Consider the following 14,828-nt stretch of genomic DNA (forward strand, 5'->3'; position numbering starts at 1 on the left):
ATTATTGACATACAAAATATAATCTCAATGAACAAACTATTTAAACTGACAAAACCCTGTGATTAAAATAAGTCAGAGGTCTGCATGTAGTAGAAACATAAAAAAATTCAGTCTGTATTTAATAAATCTTGTTTATAAAATAGCTGCCATGTGTCGTTACAGTCTTCTACTCCTTGGACAATTTTACATGTTGTTTACATTACAATCACAAAGTTAAATTTATTATAATGGGATTTTACATGATCGAACAACAACAAAGTAGCACGTACTTGGGAAATCAAAGGAAGATTATACAGTTTCAAAAGATTTTATTACAGAAATCTGAAACTTGTTTTGGAGAATTTTCCTGCTGCGAGGTGAACCTTCTCGTCAGCCTTAGGTCTTTTGTAACCTTAGAGGTTATGCCCTGTAATTAGTTCCACCCACTTTCCAATCAGCTGTGACAAACTTCCCTGTCCCTCTTGAAGAAAGCATGCTGACACCATGACAGCCGTCAATACTTTTGCAAGAAACTTTAATGACAAACACACTATATGTTGACCTAACTCTAATCATTTTTTTTCTTCATACATCGAACATATTCCTAAGCAAGGATTTTTTTAACCTACTGCTTGTTTTTTTCTGCACAAAGCTCCAGCTAGCAGAGCGAGAACCTTCGAGAGTTAATGTTCATCTTAGTGACCCCGATGAGTCTCAGTGGGGCTGAGAGCCCGAGCCCTGGCGTGACGGGGCACTCGCACAGCAGGTCGGACATCTCGTCCTTTTCCTCGAGGCCAAAGGTGGCGTCGTTGAGCATGCGGCGGTGCAGATGGCACGTCTGCTCGATCTTCAGCATGTTGATGTCACTCCGGAGTCGAATGAGCTGTCTAGCCAGCTGCTGGTCCTGCAAGCGCATGTCTGTCTGCAAAAGAGAAAATCTGAAGCAAATGCTGAAACACAATTGTAAAAGAGACTAGAAGTTGCTTTTGTTTTAAGGGACACAACAGTGTAATAAATATTTTTTTAGAATGCATAAACCTTCCTCTAAAGCACCTTTATTAGGCTACTGAAATGTAACATGTTGTTCGCTGCTTATATAGCCTTTATTGACCTCAGGCCTCAGTGTGTGGTCCTTATTGTATAGCAGAATCTAAAAGGAAAACTCACAGTGGGATATACACAAACAAACTTCTCTTCTTTGTCCATTCCTTACATCTGCATAAAGATCACAATCATCTGAGGTCCTTGTGCAACCTGTTTGCAGCCCCATGCTGTGCATGTCCACCTCTATTAGTGCCATTTTGTTTGCTCGATCCGAGCTCATGGTCCATGGCTGAATGTGCAGAGTAATTGAGCAGAGTAAAGATGATTGCACTTGCAGAAAATCTGTGTAATTCTACTGTCAGATTCACAATCGATCACACTGTCTGACATGAATGGCATTCTTCTGGCCACTAATTGGACAGCGTGAGCTTTCTTACACTCTAATTGGCAAAGTAGCAAAAAAGGTTTGTGTTTGAATCTCAAATGTCGAACAATACTTTTTGAAAAAGGTGGAACTAAAACAAATATGTGAGAAACGAAAATGATCAGAAAGATTAAATCTAGCTCTTACCAGCTCTCTTCTGAGCCAAGAGAGTGCTTCATCAACATTTTCAAACCCATTCAGCACACCTAAGGGCTGCTTTCTCTGATTTTTGTCTGAGCTTGCTACAGCCTCTTTGTCTGTGACTGGTTCCCCGTCCCGCTCCTCCTGGTGCTGGAATTTTCCAATCTGTGACTCTTTAAAGCTTTCTGCTTCCAACCGGGCTTTCCACTCCAGGTAAGATGGCCTCCTGGTCTCCAGTCTTAATTTCTCAGTCAAAGCCTTTAGCGTCATGAGGTGGTCATCCCCAGGAAGATCTACACAGTTCCCACAGTCTGCTTCCACCAGGACATTTGGTGTATTCACCACGATCTGTAGAGACGAGGCTGCGTCCATCATCAGTCTGCTGAAGGTGAAAGGAAAACTAACTGTTAAAAATAAAACCCTAACATCCTCATTGGTGCATGAGTTATATTACAAACATAACATTAACTCTGAAAACCAATGGCCAATATCTGCAACAGGTAGGAGACAAAACAGATGAGCTAAATAACCTGAAATCTACCATATAGTTAATAACAGCAGTAAACCTAGGCTAAACCCACTGGGGGAACAAACAACCAGGATTTTAATTTCACAGTAACAAACCGTCTCCATAGCAACCATGCAGACTCAAATGTATCAGCTTTTTTCCACCTCCTGTCCACAGTGTTTATTGCATCAACCAGTCTTATCAGGTTACTGGGAACTAGGGCACTATAGCCAGTGGCTTTCCATTGTCATTTATGTCTAAAATACACAACTGTAACTCAGGGGGTAGAGTAGTCAAAGGTTGTGGGTTCAATACCAGCTTCCTCCTATCACATGTCGATGTGCCCCTGGGCACAGCACTTAACCCCACGTTGCTTACTGATTTGTGTTTCGGTGTTATTGTACGCGTGTTAGTGGGTGTGATTGGATGAATGTGGCTGTAATGAAAAGTACTTTGAGTACGAGTGGCGAACCCATAATAAATTCAGTCCATTTACCATTTAAAACATAGGGAACATTATTCATGTTCCTAAATTTATTTTAATTCATCACTAAAATAGTATTAACAAATAATCACAAATAAAAGCTTTCTTACCTAATATAGGATGAAGGAATAACCTGAAATAAATGCTACATTTGGACAGCATTGGAGAGTATTAGATTTAGTTCAGCTATTCTGACATATTATTATACATAACACAATGCTGTGCAAAAGTTTTACATCATCTTTAATTTCTTCATACTTTGCACCAGAGCAGCCAGAGGTTTTTGTAATCCTTTCAAATCGTCTTGCTTCCTGGGTGTCCCCGGCCTGGTGGGTACGCTGGTAGTGGTGGTGGCTGGGGCTTGGTTGGAAACGTGTGGGGTGGAATGGGGTTTGGGATTAGGAGGGGGGTTCGGGTGGGCTATTTGGGTAAGAAAAAACCCCAAACTAAAATAAAAAAATAAAATTATCTTAACATAATTCTCCAGACTTCCTCAAAGAATTTTAAACGTTTTTCTTTAAATACCTTTTTTTTTTTTTTTTGCCATTTTCTGTCAAGTCATCCCTGCCAAAATGTGCTTAAAAACAAGGAAAGTGGACAAGAAGTACCAGGCCTTACGAAACTATCTCCAGCAAAATGGGAGTGTCTAAAAGTCATGAGCCTAAGTATTAGAAATGACCTGACGCACCAGTCCTTGAGTTGATCATTCATTGTATGCCAATATTTCAACTATTAGCGCTTTAGGTACCACCTTGTTGGTGCTAAAATGTTACTTTCTACCAGATTGTCTTGAATTTTGGTATTTTTGATAGATTTGAAAAAAGAAGAGGGGTAAATTATAGCTGTGACAGGGTGCTATAAGTAAATATCCAATATAACCTTGTTCCATCGCTCCAATAGTGTAGACACGAGTCTGGTTTCCGAAGGTCATTCTCTGAAAATGATGCATTACTTTGGTAACTAGGTGCTCTAACGATCCAAATCTCAGTATTTATTTCTGCTACAGTCATGTCATATATTTCCACAGCAAGAATTGAGTGAAGCACACAGTTTATGCTTTCTGTTTAATCACGTAACAAACATTAAAGCACAAAAGCAGACTTTCCACTGTTTTCTTGCAAAGTGGTCTCAGTTATTCCATAATGGGCAGAGCAGACCTAGAGGGAAGCCACTGCCCTAGTATCTAATGATCGGCTTGGCTGTGTGTGCAAACTAATGAGCAGATTCAAATTTTGAACAGATAGTGCTGAGCAAGGAGGATTTAAATGCAAATGGTACACAACATGCCGCAAAAAGTTTTATATAACCTAAGCAAAAATCTTTAACCTGATCTGACGTAGTCCACTGCTTTTTGAGTAGAACAGTAGGAGCTCTGTAAGACCTTTGTGAGCCATATTTTACAGATTTATGATGAAATACAATCTGTGGATTGAAAAAAAAAAAAAAAAACTCCAGTCATACCAAACGTCCTAACCAACCACCAGACTTAGATTCCTCTGGTTTCAAACTTAATTCACCACATTATTAAATGATTAAATGTACGTTGTGGCATTTGGATGATGTGGGATGGTAAAACCTGGCCTGAAAAAGCAGCTTTTAAAGTCTGGCTTCCCTATCTGGAACATTGCAGTCATGTCTACACAACAAACACTGACAGAGTCCTATCAGGCTTTAGTGCTATTATGCTCTTCTGAGGTTATGAATTTCAGTGTATAGTACATGAGAAGATGGGCATATTTCTTAGAAATTTCAATGTTTCACCACAAATCACCCATCTAAGAAGATGCAAAGAGAAAGGTTGCTGCAAGGGCTATTTTATATTGATTTACTGACAGCAAGCTGCAAACACAATACGAAAAGAACAGAAGTTACCTTGTTAGGAAGTCCGGACAGCAGCATTTCAACTGGCCACCGTAGCCGTCAGCAACTCCACCTCCTCCGCTCAGGGTGTAGCTGAATCCGAACAGGGAGGTACCGGAGGAGGGGCGGGGTGGTTGTTTGGAGTCGCTCCAGACACGCAGCAAAATTCCCGCTTTGTGGATGACATTACAAGTGCGCCACAGTGTGATGAGCAGCTAAAATAGCCACGATCATTACAAAAAATAAATCTATCTATCTATCTATCTATCTATCTATCTATCTATCTATCTATCTATCTATCTATCTATCTATCTATCTATCTATCTATCTATCTATCTATCTATCTATCACTATACAAATAAACCCTTTTCTTCAAAAGAAAAAAACAAGAAAAAAAAGCCACGTTTTTATCTTTTTATTGTTCAACTAATAATTCCACAAAATGTGTCCAATATAAATATCTGACAATATACATAAATTAAATTAGAATTAAAGACAGTTCGGAGTGCTAACATTAGTGTGCGTGTAGCAGTATAAATGCGGGATTTTTATTTATTTATTTAAACAGGAACAGCTGCACATTAATTACCATGGACAGACCCTGAAAATGTGACGGGATTTAGCCAATAGGCTAATTTTCATCTGTAGTCCCTGACAGGTTTGAGATATAGCAAGCTAATTTTAAGTGTACAAGCTAATACAAATTATTAAAAAAAGTTTTTTAGTGCTGATTGTCAGTGCTAGGCTTTGGAATCAGATCTGGAGAAAGAAGGCCGCAACACAAGCATCGTTTTATGACATGTTTCTATAGAACAGCCATACTCTAAAACACTCACTCTAAACATACGGATTGTCTATTTAAATATATTTTGTTATGACATAACCTCTTACAAGCCTATAAATTCATTAGAATGACTGAAGGGGTTGCTTGCTCTGGTGCATTAAACAGAATGGCAAGCTGTACACTGGACAGGCATGGTTTGATCACCATTTCAAAATAAGGATCACCTTCATCACTCACCTTCATCATTATTTCTACCTGAGTTATATTCTGGCTGACAGTTAAAGAATGCAGCCACTGACTACCATTAAGATATATTTATTCATAAAGTGAGCTCCTCTATGTCATCATCAATCAATGGGATGGCACGGATGGAAGGTTTGCTGTCTGCAACATGTAGAGTGCTGTTGATAATGGAGGATGTTGGAGGTGTGGAGGAACCTGAGCTGAAGCGATGTAGTCCTTCCCGTCTTGAACGTACCCCGTTGGTTGTTGTAGGGCTATTAAGTACCTCCATTTTATTGGAAGCACTGAAACTGTCAGCAGCAGGCAAGGCCTGGGCACCAAACAGCTGCTGCATGAGGCTCGACTTCTTGTCTTTCTCTGCTCTATTTTCCATCTCCTTCTCCGTTAGCACCCCTCCGAGATTAAAAAGTCCTATGGCTTCTAATGCAGAGTTTTTGTCTTCTTTAGGGGGTGCTGGAGGAAAGCCAGAGGAAACCCGGGATGCTGAATGTCCAAATGAAGGTGCGTACCTTCTAAAAGTCAAGTCATCACTGGAGTTTTGGGACCTCAATGCTCTCCTCCCCACTCCCAATGTAAAACCTCCATTCTCCACATCTTGTTTCCTCCTTCCGCCTTCTCTAACTCCACCCAGGAATGATCCCGTCTCATCTGAGTCAGTGAGGTTGAAAATCAAAGAGTTACGGGTTCTCTCCTCAGGTGGATGTGGAGAAGGGAGGTCATTTATAATCTTTCTGGGCTCAGAAAGAGTCAACTCAACAAATACAGAGTCCTGGGTTCCGTAGTTTTGACGGTCTATTTCTCGCATCCTAGCCAGCAGCTGCTCTTTCTTTCGACGGGCGTCCTCTGCTGCTTGCTGACTGGACGTAGATTCCTTGTTCCATCGCGTCACCTCCTCCTGGACGTGGCCACGCTTCCAGTAGTTGTCTTCGTCTTTCTGGTTGAAAAGGGAATTTGACTTCTGGCCCTCCTCCTCATCCTTTTCTTTCTCCATGCCTGCAGATTTAGTGTGTCAGATTAAAAAGAAAGACATGAATGGTTATTTCACATATATTAAGTAAAGACAGATGCAATGTGTCTGAAGGGTTCTTATTTTTAATTGGTTTCTCATTACCATTTTCTAATCTGTTTGGTTTCTCTTTAAGCACATTTAGCTCCTGGTCAAGTCCCTCTCTCTGCTGGATCCCCTGCTCTCTCTCTTTCCCTAAATCCTCCCCATGTCTTTCTCCCTTCTCCTGTTCATCCCTTTTTTGAGACACCTTATCTGCCTCTGCGGGTCTGTCGAGCTCCTGGAGAAAATCATTTCAGAGAAAGAAAGAGAGGCCTGAATTTAATCAAACGACTGCACTCAAACAGCAGGCCTGACAGAAACGTAAAGGGTGAACATGGCACCTTAAGAGAGAAGTATTCGTCAGCTGCCTGCCCACTGTACTCATTGGCATCATTGACGACAGGGGGTGGAGAGGGGAAATCCAGACTTGACATTCTGTCTTCAGTTTGCACTGCCTTGGTGCTGTTCCTGCTTAGGACTGCGACCAAACAAAACAAGAGTAGATTTAACAGAGATATTTCAAAGGAAATCCTTAATAAAGCGTTCTTGTTTGTCTTAGTTTAGTTCAACAGTGACTCACATTTCCGCTTTGCACCGCTGTCAATGTTTTTCCGTAATGCTGGTTTTACCATACGATTGGAGTAAATATTCCTAGCATCTAGCTCCCTTTCCTTTTCCTGATCATAGAAAAAAAAAATCTCACACTGTACAAGAAGAAATAAAGCTTTGCTCATAGTCTTCAGGGCTCCTTAAGAGCCTAAATAAAGCATATTTGTATGCTGTACCTTAAGTTTACTGGTCAGTCGGTCCACCTCCTCCAGAAGATTCTTGACCTCCTCCTGACAATTGATAGACTTCTTCTTCTCTGCAGCAAGCTGTCTCTGAAAACTGCTGTTGTTCAGCTCAATGCTACGCTCCAAGTCCTTCACACACACACACACACACACACACACATACACACACACACACACACAAACAAACAAACTTTAGACAGCTATATCGCCAAAAGAACACAAAGGAGTCAATGTGACATTATAATGAAACTTCCAACAGAATAGGGATTCAGAAAGTCCACATTAACTTTGGAGGAGCAGCAGAGATCCACAGCTCAGGTGGAAGAATCTGTTCAGAGCACAGTTACTAGTCCTGCTTTTAACAAATCAGGTCATGTAAAAATAGCAGGAAGACAGCCAATATGAAAGAAAGCCCATAGAAGAAGGAACGTTTGCAGTTTGCAGAGCCATGTAGAAGACACAGAACACATGTGTGAGATGGTGCCCTGGTTACATTGGAGTAAATTCCAACCAAAGTTTTGGTCTAAATGCTGAAAACTAATCTACACATCACCCTGAACACATCATCCTCACAGTGTAACATGATGCTGTGTGGACAACCCTAAACAAACAACCAGAGCTACAAAGGACTGCTCTTTTTTAATCAAAGCATATTCAGGTGTTAGAGTGGCCCAGTCCAACTCCTGAACTAAATCCAATTGAGAATCTGAGGCAAGACTTGAAAATTGATGTTCACAGATGCTCTCCATCCAATCTGACTGAGCTTGAGCTATTTTGGAAAGACAAATCTACTAAAACTTCAGTCTCTAGATGTGCAAAACTGGTGGAAATATTCTCCCAAAAGCTGTTATTGCAGCAAAAGGTGGATCTACACCTTTCAGAATTTAATTTGTAAAAAAATGAAAAAATCATTTCCCTTATCCTTCCACTTTATAAATTTGCTATACTTTGTGTGGGTCTATCATATCCCTATAAAACACAATGAAGTTTGTGGTAGTAATTTGACGAGATGTGGAAAAGTTCAAGGGTTATGTGTAATTTTACTTCAATATCAATAAAAAAAAAAAAAAAAAAAAGAAGATTGTACATGAATGAATGTACCTTAACCCTACGTTGTGCCTCTTGGGCCTGAATTTTCTCTTCTTTGAGGCTATGACTCAGCTCATCTCTGGTCCCTAATTCCTGCTGATCCACTAACTTCTTCAGTCGTGTGATAGTGGCTTGACTCCTTTGCAACTGCTCCTCACTCTCCTTTAACTGCCGCTCAACTGTCCGTTCCCGCTCTTGTGTGCGCCGCAGTCTCTCACGCAGCACATGGATGTCGTTGGAGTGGCGCGCCAGGAGCTGGGAAATCTCACTTTCTGTGTCATCGTAGCGCTGCAGGGCTTTCTCCTGACGCACCTGAAGCTAGAACATTTTTTTCAAAAAGGAACTGTGTTATTATGATTACTTATTGACACTGTTACGAGGCATCAAGACAAAACTTTTTAACTTCAATGGAAAGCAGGTTCAGGTGCACCTGTCTGATAATTCTATTTTCCTTCTTCAGTTCATCATTCTCCTGCTTTAGTTCAGCAAGAGAGTTGCGCAGTTCATTGATCTTCAGTAGGCGGGCTGAAAGCATTCGCTTGGTCACCAGATCCAGGTCTTTAGGCGGTGTCAACTCCTTGCTTTGTGACCGAATTCCCTTGCGGTGGGGCTGCGTGATGGGAAGGCCTCCAGGTCGCTGTGGCCGAGATGCACTACAGCGGCCGACCCCACCTGAAAACAAACAGGTGGTGGTCAGCTTAAAAAGCATGTCGATTGGTTGGAGTTTGACACCATTCACTAACACAACTTCTTTCAACTCAGATCATAAGTATCCAAATGGAACTTGAATAACAGCAATATGGTATATAAAACCATTTACAACTAAAACAACTCATAATGGTCTCCAGATGTTAAAATCAGGGTTATACTGCCATCCTCTGGACAACATAGCAAATAAAAGCAGAAATGGTTGTTTCATTTCCTTACAGCAATTCGCAAAAACGTTTATATTTTACATTTTTGTTACGTTATAACCACAAACTTTAGTGTATCTGTATGTAGATATCATGTAATAGAACACCACAAAGTAGTGCTTTATTGTGAAATGACAGAAAAATGATTTTGGCATTTTTAAAAAAGTAAATATCTAAAAAGTCTTGTGTTTTTATTCAGCCCCCTTTACTTTGATATCCCTAAATAAAATTGAGTGCAACCAATTTTCCCCTAATGGTTCCTACTTAGTAAATAGAGTCCACCTTGGCGTAATTTAATCTCAGTAAAAGCTTAGGGTGTACGAATAGTTTTGCCAGGAACTGTATCTGAGAACACACACAGACCCAACTAAATAATTCACATTTTCCTTACGTGTTTTGTGGAGTGGACTTCTAGAAATCTGCTTTGCCCGGAACCCCCTCTGTAGTGTTGGAGATGGAGTGAGTGAGCGGGAGAGAGGGGAAAGTGAGCGTTCCGACTGTGTGGCATTCTCATAGTCTTCAGAATAAAACGAACCATCACTTCTCCTTCCCTCTCCATCTGATATCTGGTCGCGATCTGGATCAGATCGGCAAGTTCTTGTTTTCGATCTCCTGTCGACACGTTCATCCATCGTGTCTTCGCTGTGAATTTTTTTCCGACCATTCTTTGAACGCCTTTGTGCCGATGATGCTCGAGACTCTTCCTTCGTGCTTTGACAAGACTGGCAACTTAAAATCCGGTTGTCCTCAATCAGTTCAGGCGCCTTTTCTGATTCCTCCATGTTGTCTGTTTGATGATGTTAAATCTGAAGTGAGAGAAACAATGTTTACATAGAAATAGTTAAATTGCAGCATTAACAAATGAATCTTAAGCTTGCAGGCTTTCATTAAAACTAAACTCACCCTAACGCAATACTAAGTAGTGCACTCTCACATTTACCACAAGACCATAATAAGCAGCCAGCCCAACTGGTTTCAGTAGTGTTTTCAGTATTATGTGTCTTGGTCACTAAGCAACAATACACATGAGATTGAAGTTTCCATGAGACTGTATTAAGCATTACCTTAAGGATAAACATCACTGTGTTTTTAGCAAATAATACTATACTACCACCATCTGCACCAGTGAGTAATTAATAAAGAGCTAGATATTAACGTCTGGCAGCAGTTACATGCAGTAATATAGAGAAAATAAGGAGATACTTAATAAAAGATACAAATTAGCCCACTAAGCCACATTATTTTACTGATGATACAGATATGTGATTCATTCAAATTTCTATTTTCTAGATATTTTTTTTACTAGCAAGAGCAGTATCAACCACACCAAGACTAATGAATATAATAATGCTGTATTTGTCCCTTAGAGGGGAAAATATGCTGTGTAACAGCAGCAAAGTGACCATAAAAATAAAAGCAACACATGGACAATTTAAAAAATAATAAAAATATTAAGTAAAAACCTTTAAAGCAGATACAAAAATAGAGTGGGGAAAATATCATGCAGTAAAGAATGAACAGGAAAACTAAATAATACAATATGCGACTAATAGAATAAAGTATAACTGTATAAATTGTGTTTTATAATTTTTATAATATAAAACTGACTATAAACAAGAAAACAGGAACCAGGAAAAAAAATGCTGAACAGTATTTTATTTAGGCAGTTGGGAGCAGAGCTGGTTGTTGGTGGAGATGCACAATATTAACTATGCTAAATCACACTTGTCATTACAATGTCTGCAATATCACAACCCCAAAGGGCTGCTTAGATACCAGATTTATTACGCTTTTGGATTTCAAGTACCATGCATTCACACTCTAGGTGTCAATAATATATTTTGCCAGTAAGATGGACTTTCAATGCTCTTGATGACTATATTACAGAGATTTTAATGACCAAAATGATGTAGCTCAAGGACAGTGGTAGCTACATTGTGATGATGGAACATCAGCATAAGTAGAAGAAATCATCTTTGTACACCAGGAAGCACATTTTATTCCGCAGATTTTCAGATAATGTTTAAATTATAAGCAATATAATAGAGGTAAAATAATAGTCAATATTTATAAACAACAGTGAGATTTTCCACTCACCCCATATGTCATATCAAAGTCACCTCTGCTGTTTTCAGCCTCTTCTCTGCCTTCTCTTTATTAACAAGGATTGTATCACCCTGCATCTTTGCTCCAGTTTTGTGTTTAAAAATTGGTCCAATTGATCTCCAGCTCTGTTAAAACAAACATAAAACGTATGCTCTGACCCAGAACAGCAATTAAGTACAGTTATTTGTGACACCAAATGATTGGATTACTGCAGTTTGTGTTCTTGGCAGGTGGAAAGTTGTCAGAATCCATGCCAAGCAACAATAACCAAACAATTTGATGCAACCATCTCTATAACTGAGAAGGGCCTCTGTCAGGTAATGTATAATAAATCAAATAAAAGACTCTGGCATAAAGTACAAACAATACATAACGGAGCTTGGCGACAGAAGATTGGTAAACATCTCTAGAGAGCTACTAGTGCTCGTTAAGGCAGAGCTGCTACTAGTAATAGCACGAAAACAAAAATAACTACATTCAACAGGTACACGATAACTGAAGGGTACCTTTACCGCTGGAGTGCTGGTAATACCCACCTGCCTGTTTGGGTTTATTTTAAACATTTCTCTATTGTTTTGCTCCGATGACACTTCATAACAGAAACCAGGTTCAACGTAGATTAAAACGGCTAATGTTAGCTTGGAGTACTAGCAAGCTAGTTCGAGCTTTAGCTGACTTATCCTTCGTTAATAATTTAAAAGTTCTCCGAGCTTTCTCTTGAACTATATTGCAATGACTGGGTGTTTATACATGTTATCCTTGAATTCTCCGCACTTAAACAGTGACAAATAGACACCAGAACGTAACCTTTATCGTTCAATCCACTGATTCAGTGCAGCCTCTGACGCTGTGCCATGGCAACCGCGGGAATTTATGCAACACCTCTGGTCACCAGAGGGGCGCTGTTGTTCTTGTAAAGATTTAAAACATCTTTAGTGTTTTTATGTGATGTAAAAATGAGACCATGATAAAACATAAAACAAAATAGCTGACAAACAAAAACGAAGAATTGGGATATTTTTCATCACGTTTGACAGAAATGTGTTGTTGCGATCATCGCATTCTTTGACTGTAAGAGGCGCTGTTTCCTTTGTAGCCTCAAAGGTATTGTGGTTTTCCATCACAGAACAAGTATTGATCAACATAAACAAATAAAATAAACAGATATTAGATATTTTAATACATTTTATAAGTGATATGTATTTAACTACTTTTGTTTGTGTGTTTTTTAATTATGTTTTTATCATGTGTTTCTGATAAGAAAACTGAGTTTTCAAACATGCACTGACCAACACACACGTGGCATTCAAATGATCAGAACTTCTTTTGTCAAAAAAGATTTTCTAAATTTGTGATTTGAACATTTGAAAAAGAGTGCTGGAATCTTGGATTTGCTATTTCACATCCCATGCTATCAGGTTAACTGTTATTCTTGATCCAATAATCATAACTAATAATGTCCCAGAATTTTGCACATTCACAATCTGTAGCAACATGGTCACTGAAAGAGGTTGTGTGAAGAACTTAATATGATAAAAGTCAGAACTGCACATAAAACGTTTTTTTCTGCAGCAGCAAAGAAAGATTTTATATGAGAGGCAACCATATTGAATTTTGAAGTCAGGGTTGGTGAGAAACCTCTCACTTTCCCAGTTGGAACTTTTGTTCATTTTTTTCAACTTGACACTTGGAAATTTCAGCTTCAGAATAAAAAAAGGTTACTTATATAATAAACTGCATCCTTCAACCAAGAATAGAAAAATCATTCAAACGCTCAACGCAAATAATTGAGAAGTTTTTTTCTTTTTCTTTTTTAAGTCCACGTCCTTTGTTATTGTATGAGATGTGTCAGGATTTATTGCGGTTGAACTCGCTATTAAAACATAAAGTTTAGAACTGCTGCTTTAAACTAAGAACGGGGTTTAAATTAATTTTAAATCACAATTGCTTTAAACAGATACGTAGTATATTAAATGTCAAACTGTTTTCGCTGTTACACTGATGACACTCAGCGTTACTTATCCATGAATCCTGATGAGCCCAACCAGTTAGATAGACTACAAGCATGTCTTGAAGACATAAAAACTTGGATGACTTTAAATTTTCTGCTTTTAAATTCAGACAAGACAGAAGCTGTTGTCTTTGGATCGGAGTCTTTAAAAAAGAAATTGCTTAGTCAATCACTTAATGTGGACGGCATTAAATTGACCTCCAGTAATAAAGTAAAAAACCTTGGTGATATTTTTGACCAGGACATGTCATTTAAATCCCATATTAAACAGGTTTCTAGGGTTTCCTTCTTTCACCTCCAGAACATTGCCAACGTTAGAAATATCCTATCCAGGAGTGATGCTGAAAAACTAGTCCATGCATTTGTTACTTCAGGCTGGACTATTGTAATTATTTACTATCAGGATGTCCACAAAATACAGTTAAAAGCCTTCAGCTGATTCAGAATGCTGCAGCAAGAGTTCTGATGAAAATTAAAAAGAGAGATCTACATATTTCTCCTATTTTAGCTTCCCTTCATTGGCTCCCTGTTAAATCCAGAATAGACTTTACTGTAACTACTTATATGTGCTCTCTTTCAGACTCTAACCTAGAAAACTGGCTCAGAGTTGATCTGTTCTTTCTTTCTAGATTAAATAACTAAAAGGCTACCTCCATTAACATTTACTTTTCCTTCCCATAGAAAGTACTCCTGGATCAGTGCTTCTTTGTTCTCTTTGTGTCTCTGCTCTGTTTTCTCAAACCCCCAGTCAGTCGTGGCAGATGGCCGCTCACACTGAGCCTGGTTCTGCTAGAGGTTTCTTCCTGTTAAAAGGGAGTTTTTCCTCTCCACTGTCGCTACATGCATGCTCAGTATGAGGGATTGCTGCAAAGTCAACGTCAGTGACTGTCCACTGTCTCTACATGCTCATCCAGGAGGAGGGAATGCTACAAGTCTTTGACTCGATGCAATCTGCTGGGTTTCCTTAGATAGAAAAATGTTTTATTCAATTTGAATAAATAACTGAATCTGACTGCACTATTCAATGGTTACGATTAATTGAAATGTATGTACCTGACTTGAGACGACGTGTTGTGAATTGGCGCTATATAAATAAACTAAATTGAATTTAAACTGGGCAGAAAACAGCCTCTTACAGGTGAGAAAACAACTTTCCCCTGTTGCCAAACATAATCAGGAACTAATCAGTACAATCGGTTTCCTTTCAGAATAAATTGAAACTTCTTAGAAATGGGATATTTTGAGGAACTACATTGTAGCTATCAAATTAAATTAACATTTACGCAACTAAGTGAAATTCAACAAACGACAAAAATAAAACAAATCATCTTATGAAATCCACTTGGCCCTTTTGTTCAGGTATTTTGCTTTGAAAGTTCAGGCGGAAGTGTAAAGTTCA

At 39.0% G+C, this 14,828-nt stretch overlaps 2 protein-coding genes across 5 annotated transcripts; both read right to left on the reverse strand.

Moving 5' to 3' along the window:
• Positions 1-117: 117 nt before the first annotated feature.
• On the reverse strand, positions 118-4,608 carry fam167ab (family with sequence similarity 167 member Ab). Of its 2 annotated transcripts, none has more exons than XM_047388895.1 (3): positions 4,453-4,608; positions 1,595-1,967; positions 118-901 (listed from the first exon to the last, which is right to left on the reverse strand). In XM_047388895.1, exons 2-3 carry the CDS (start codon positions 1,961-1,963, stop codon positions 638-640), a joined length of 633 nt encoding a protein of 210 aa, XP_047244851.1. In that variant the 5' UTR covers positions 1,964-1,967; positions 4,453-4,608; the 3' UTR covers positions 118-637. The 2 variants fall into 2 exon arrangements, with proteins under 2 accessions (XP_047244851.1, XP_047244850.1); XM_047388894.1 differs by having other exon boundaries at positions 1,595-1,970.
• Positions 4,609-4,840: 232 nt separating this feature from the next.
• On the reverse strand, positions 4,841-12,287 carry lca5 (lebercilin LCA5). Of its 3 annotated transcripts, none has more exons than XM_047388892.1 (10): positions 12,226-12,287; positions 11,410-11,543; positions 9,704-10,118; positions 8,829-9,070; positions 8,411-8,716; positions 7,301-7,438; positions 7,096-7,192; positions 6,857-6,993; positions 6,579-6,753; positions 4,841-6,460 (listed from the first exon to the last, which is right to left on the reverse strand). In XM_047388892.1, exons 3-10 carry the CDS (start codon positions 10,092-10,094, stop codon positions 5,544-5,546), a joined length of 2,403 nt encoding a protein of 800 aa, XP_047244848.1. In that variant the 5' UTR covers positions 10,095-10,118; positions 11,410-11,543; positions 12,226-12,287; the 3' UTR covers positions 4,841-5,543. The 3 variants fall into 3 exon arrangements, with proteins under 3 accessions (XP_047244848.1, XP_047244847.1, XP_047244849.1); XM_047388891.1 differs by lacking the exon at positions 12,226-12,287 and adding an exon at positions 11,955-12,219; XM_047388893.1 differs by lacking the exons at positions 11,410-11,543; positions 12,226-12,287 and having other exon boundaries at positions 9,704-9,752; positions 9,848-9,955.
• Positions 12,288-14,828: the final 2,541 nt, after the last annotated feature.

Source organism: Girardinichthys multiradiatus, chromosome 15, assembly GCF_021462225.1.
Source record: "Girardinichthys multiradiatus isolate DD_20200921_A chromosome 15, DD_fGirMul_XY1, whole genome shotgun sequence".
Lineage (NCBI taxonomy): Eukaryota > Metazoa > Chordata > Actinopteri > Cyprinodontiformes > Goodeidae > Girardinichthys > Girardinichthys multiradiatus.

What these genes read in the sequence shown, in the direction of transcription:
- fam167ab (XM_047388895.1), bottom strand. Translation starts at nt 1,963, where the DNA reads ATGATGGACGCAGCCTCGTCTCTACAGATCGTGGTGAATACACCAAAT. An exon ending in CTTGGCTCAGAAGAGAGCTG is followed by an intron (nt 902 to 1,594) that starts GTAAGAGCTAGA and finishes TCTCTTTTGCAG; the next exon opens with ACAGACATGCGCTTGCAGGA.
- lca5 (XM_047388892.1), bottom strand. Translation starts at nt 10,094, where the DNA reads ATGGAGGAATCAGAAAAGGCGCCTGAACTGATTGAGGACAACCGGATT. An exon ending in AAGTCCACTCCACAAAACAC is followed by an intron (nt 9,071 to 9,703) that starts GTAAGGAAAATG and finishes GTTTGTTTTCAG; the next exon opens with GTGGGGTCGGCCGCTGTAGT. An exon ending in CAGCGGTGCAAAGCGGAAAT is followed by an intron (nt 6,994 to 7,095) that starts GTGAGTCACTGT and finishes GTTTGGTCGCAG; the next exon opens with TCCTAAGCAGGAACAGCACC.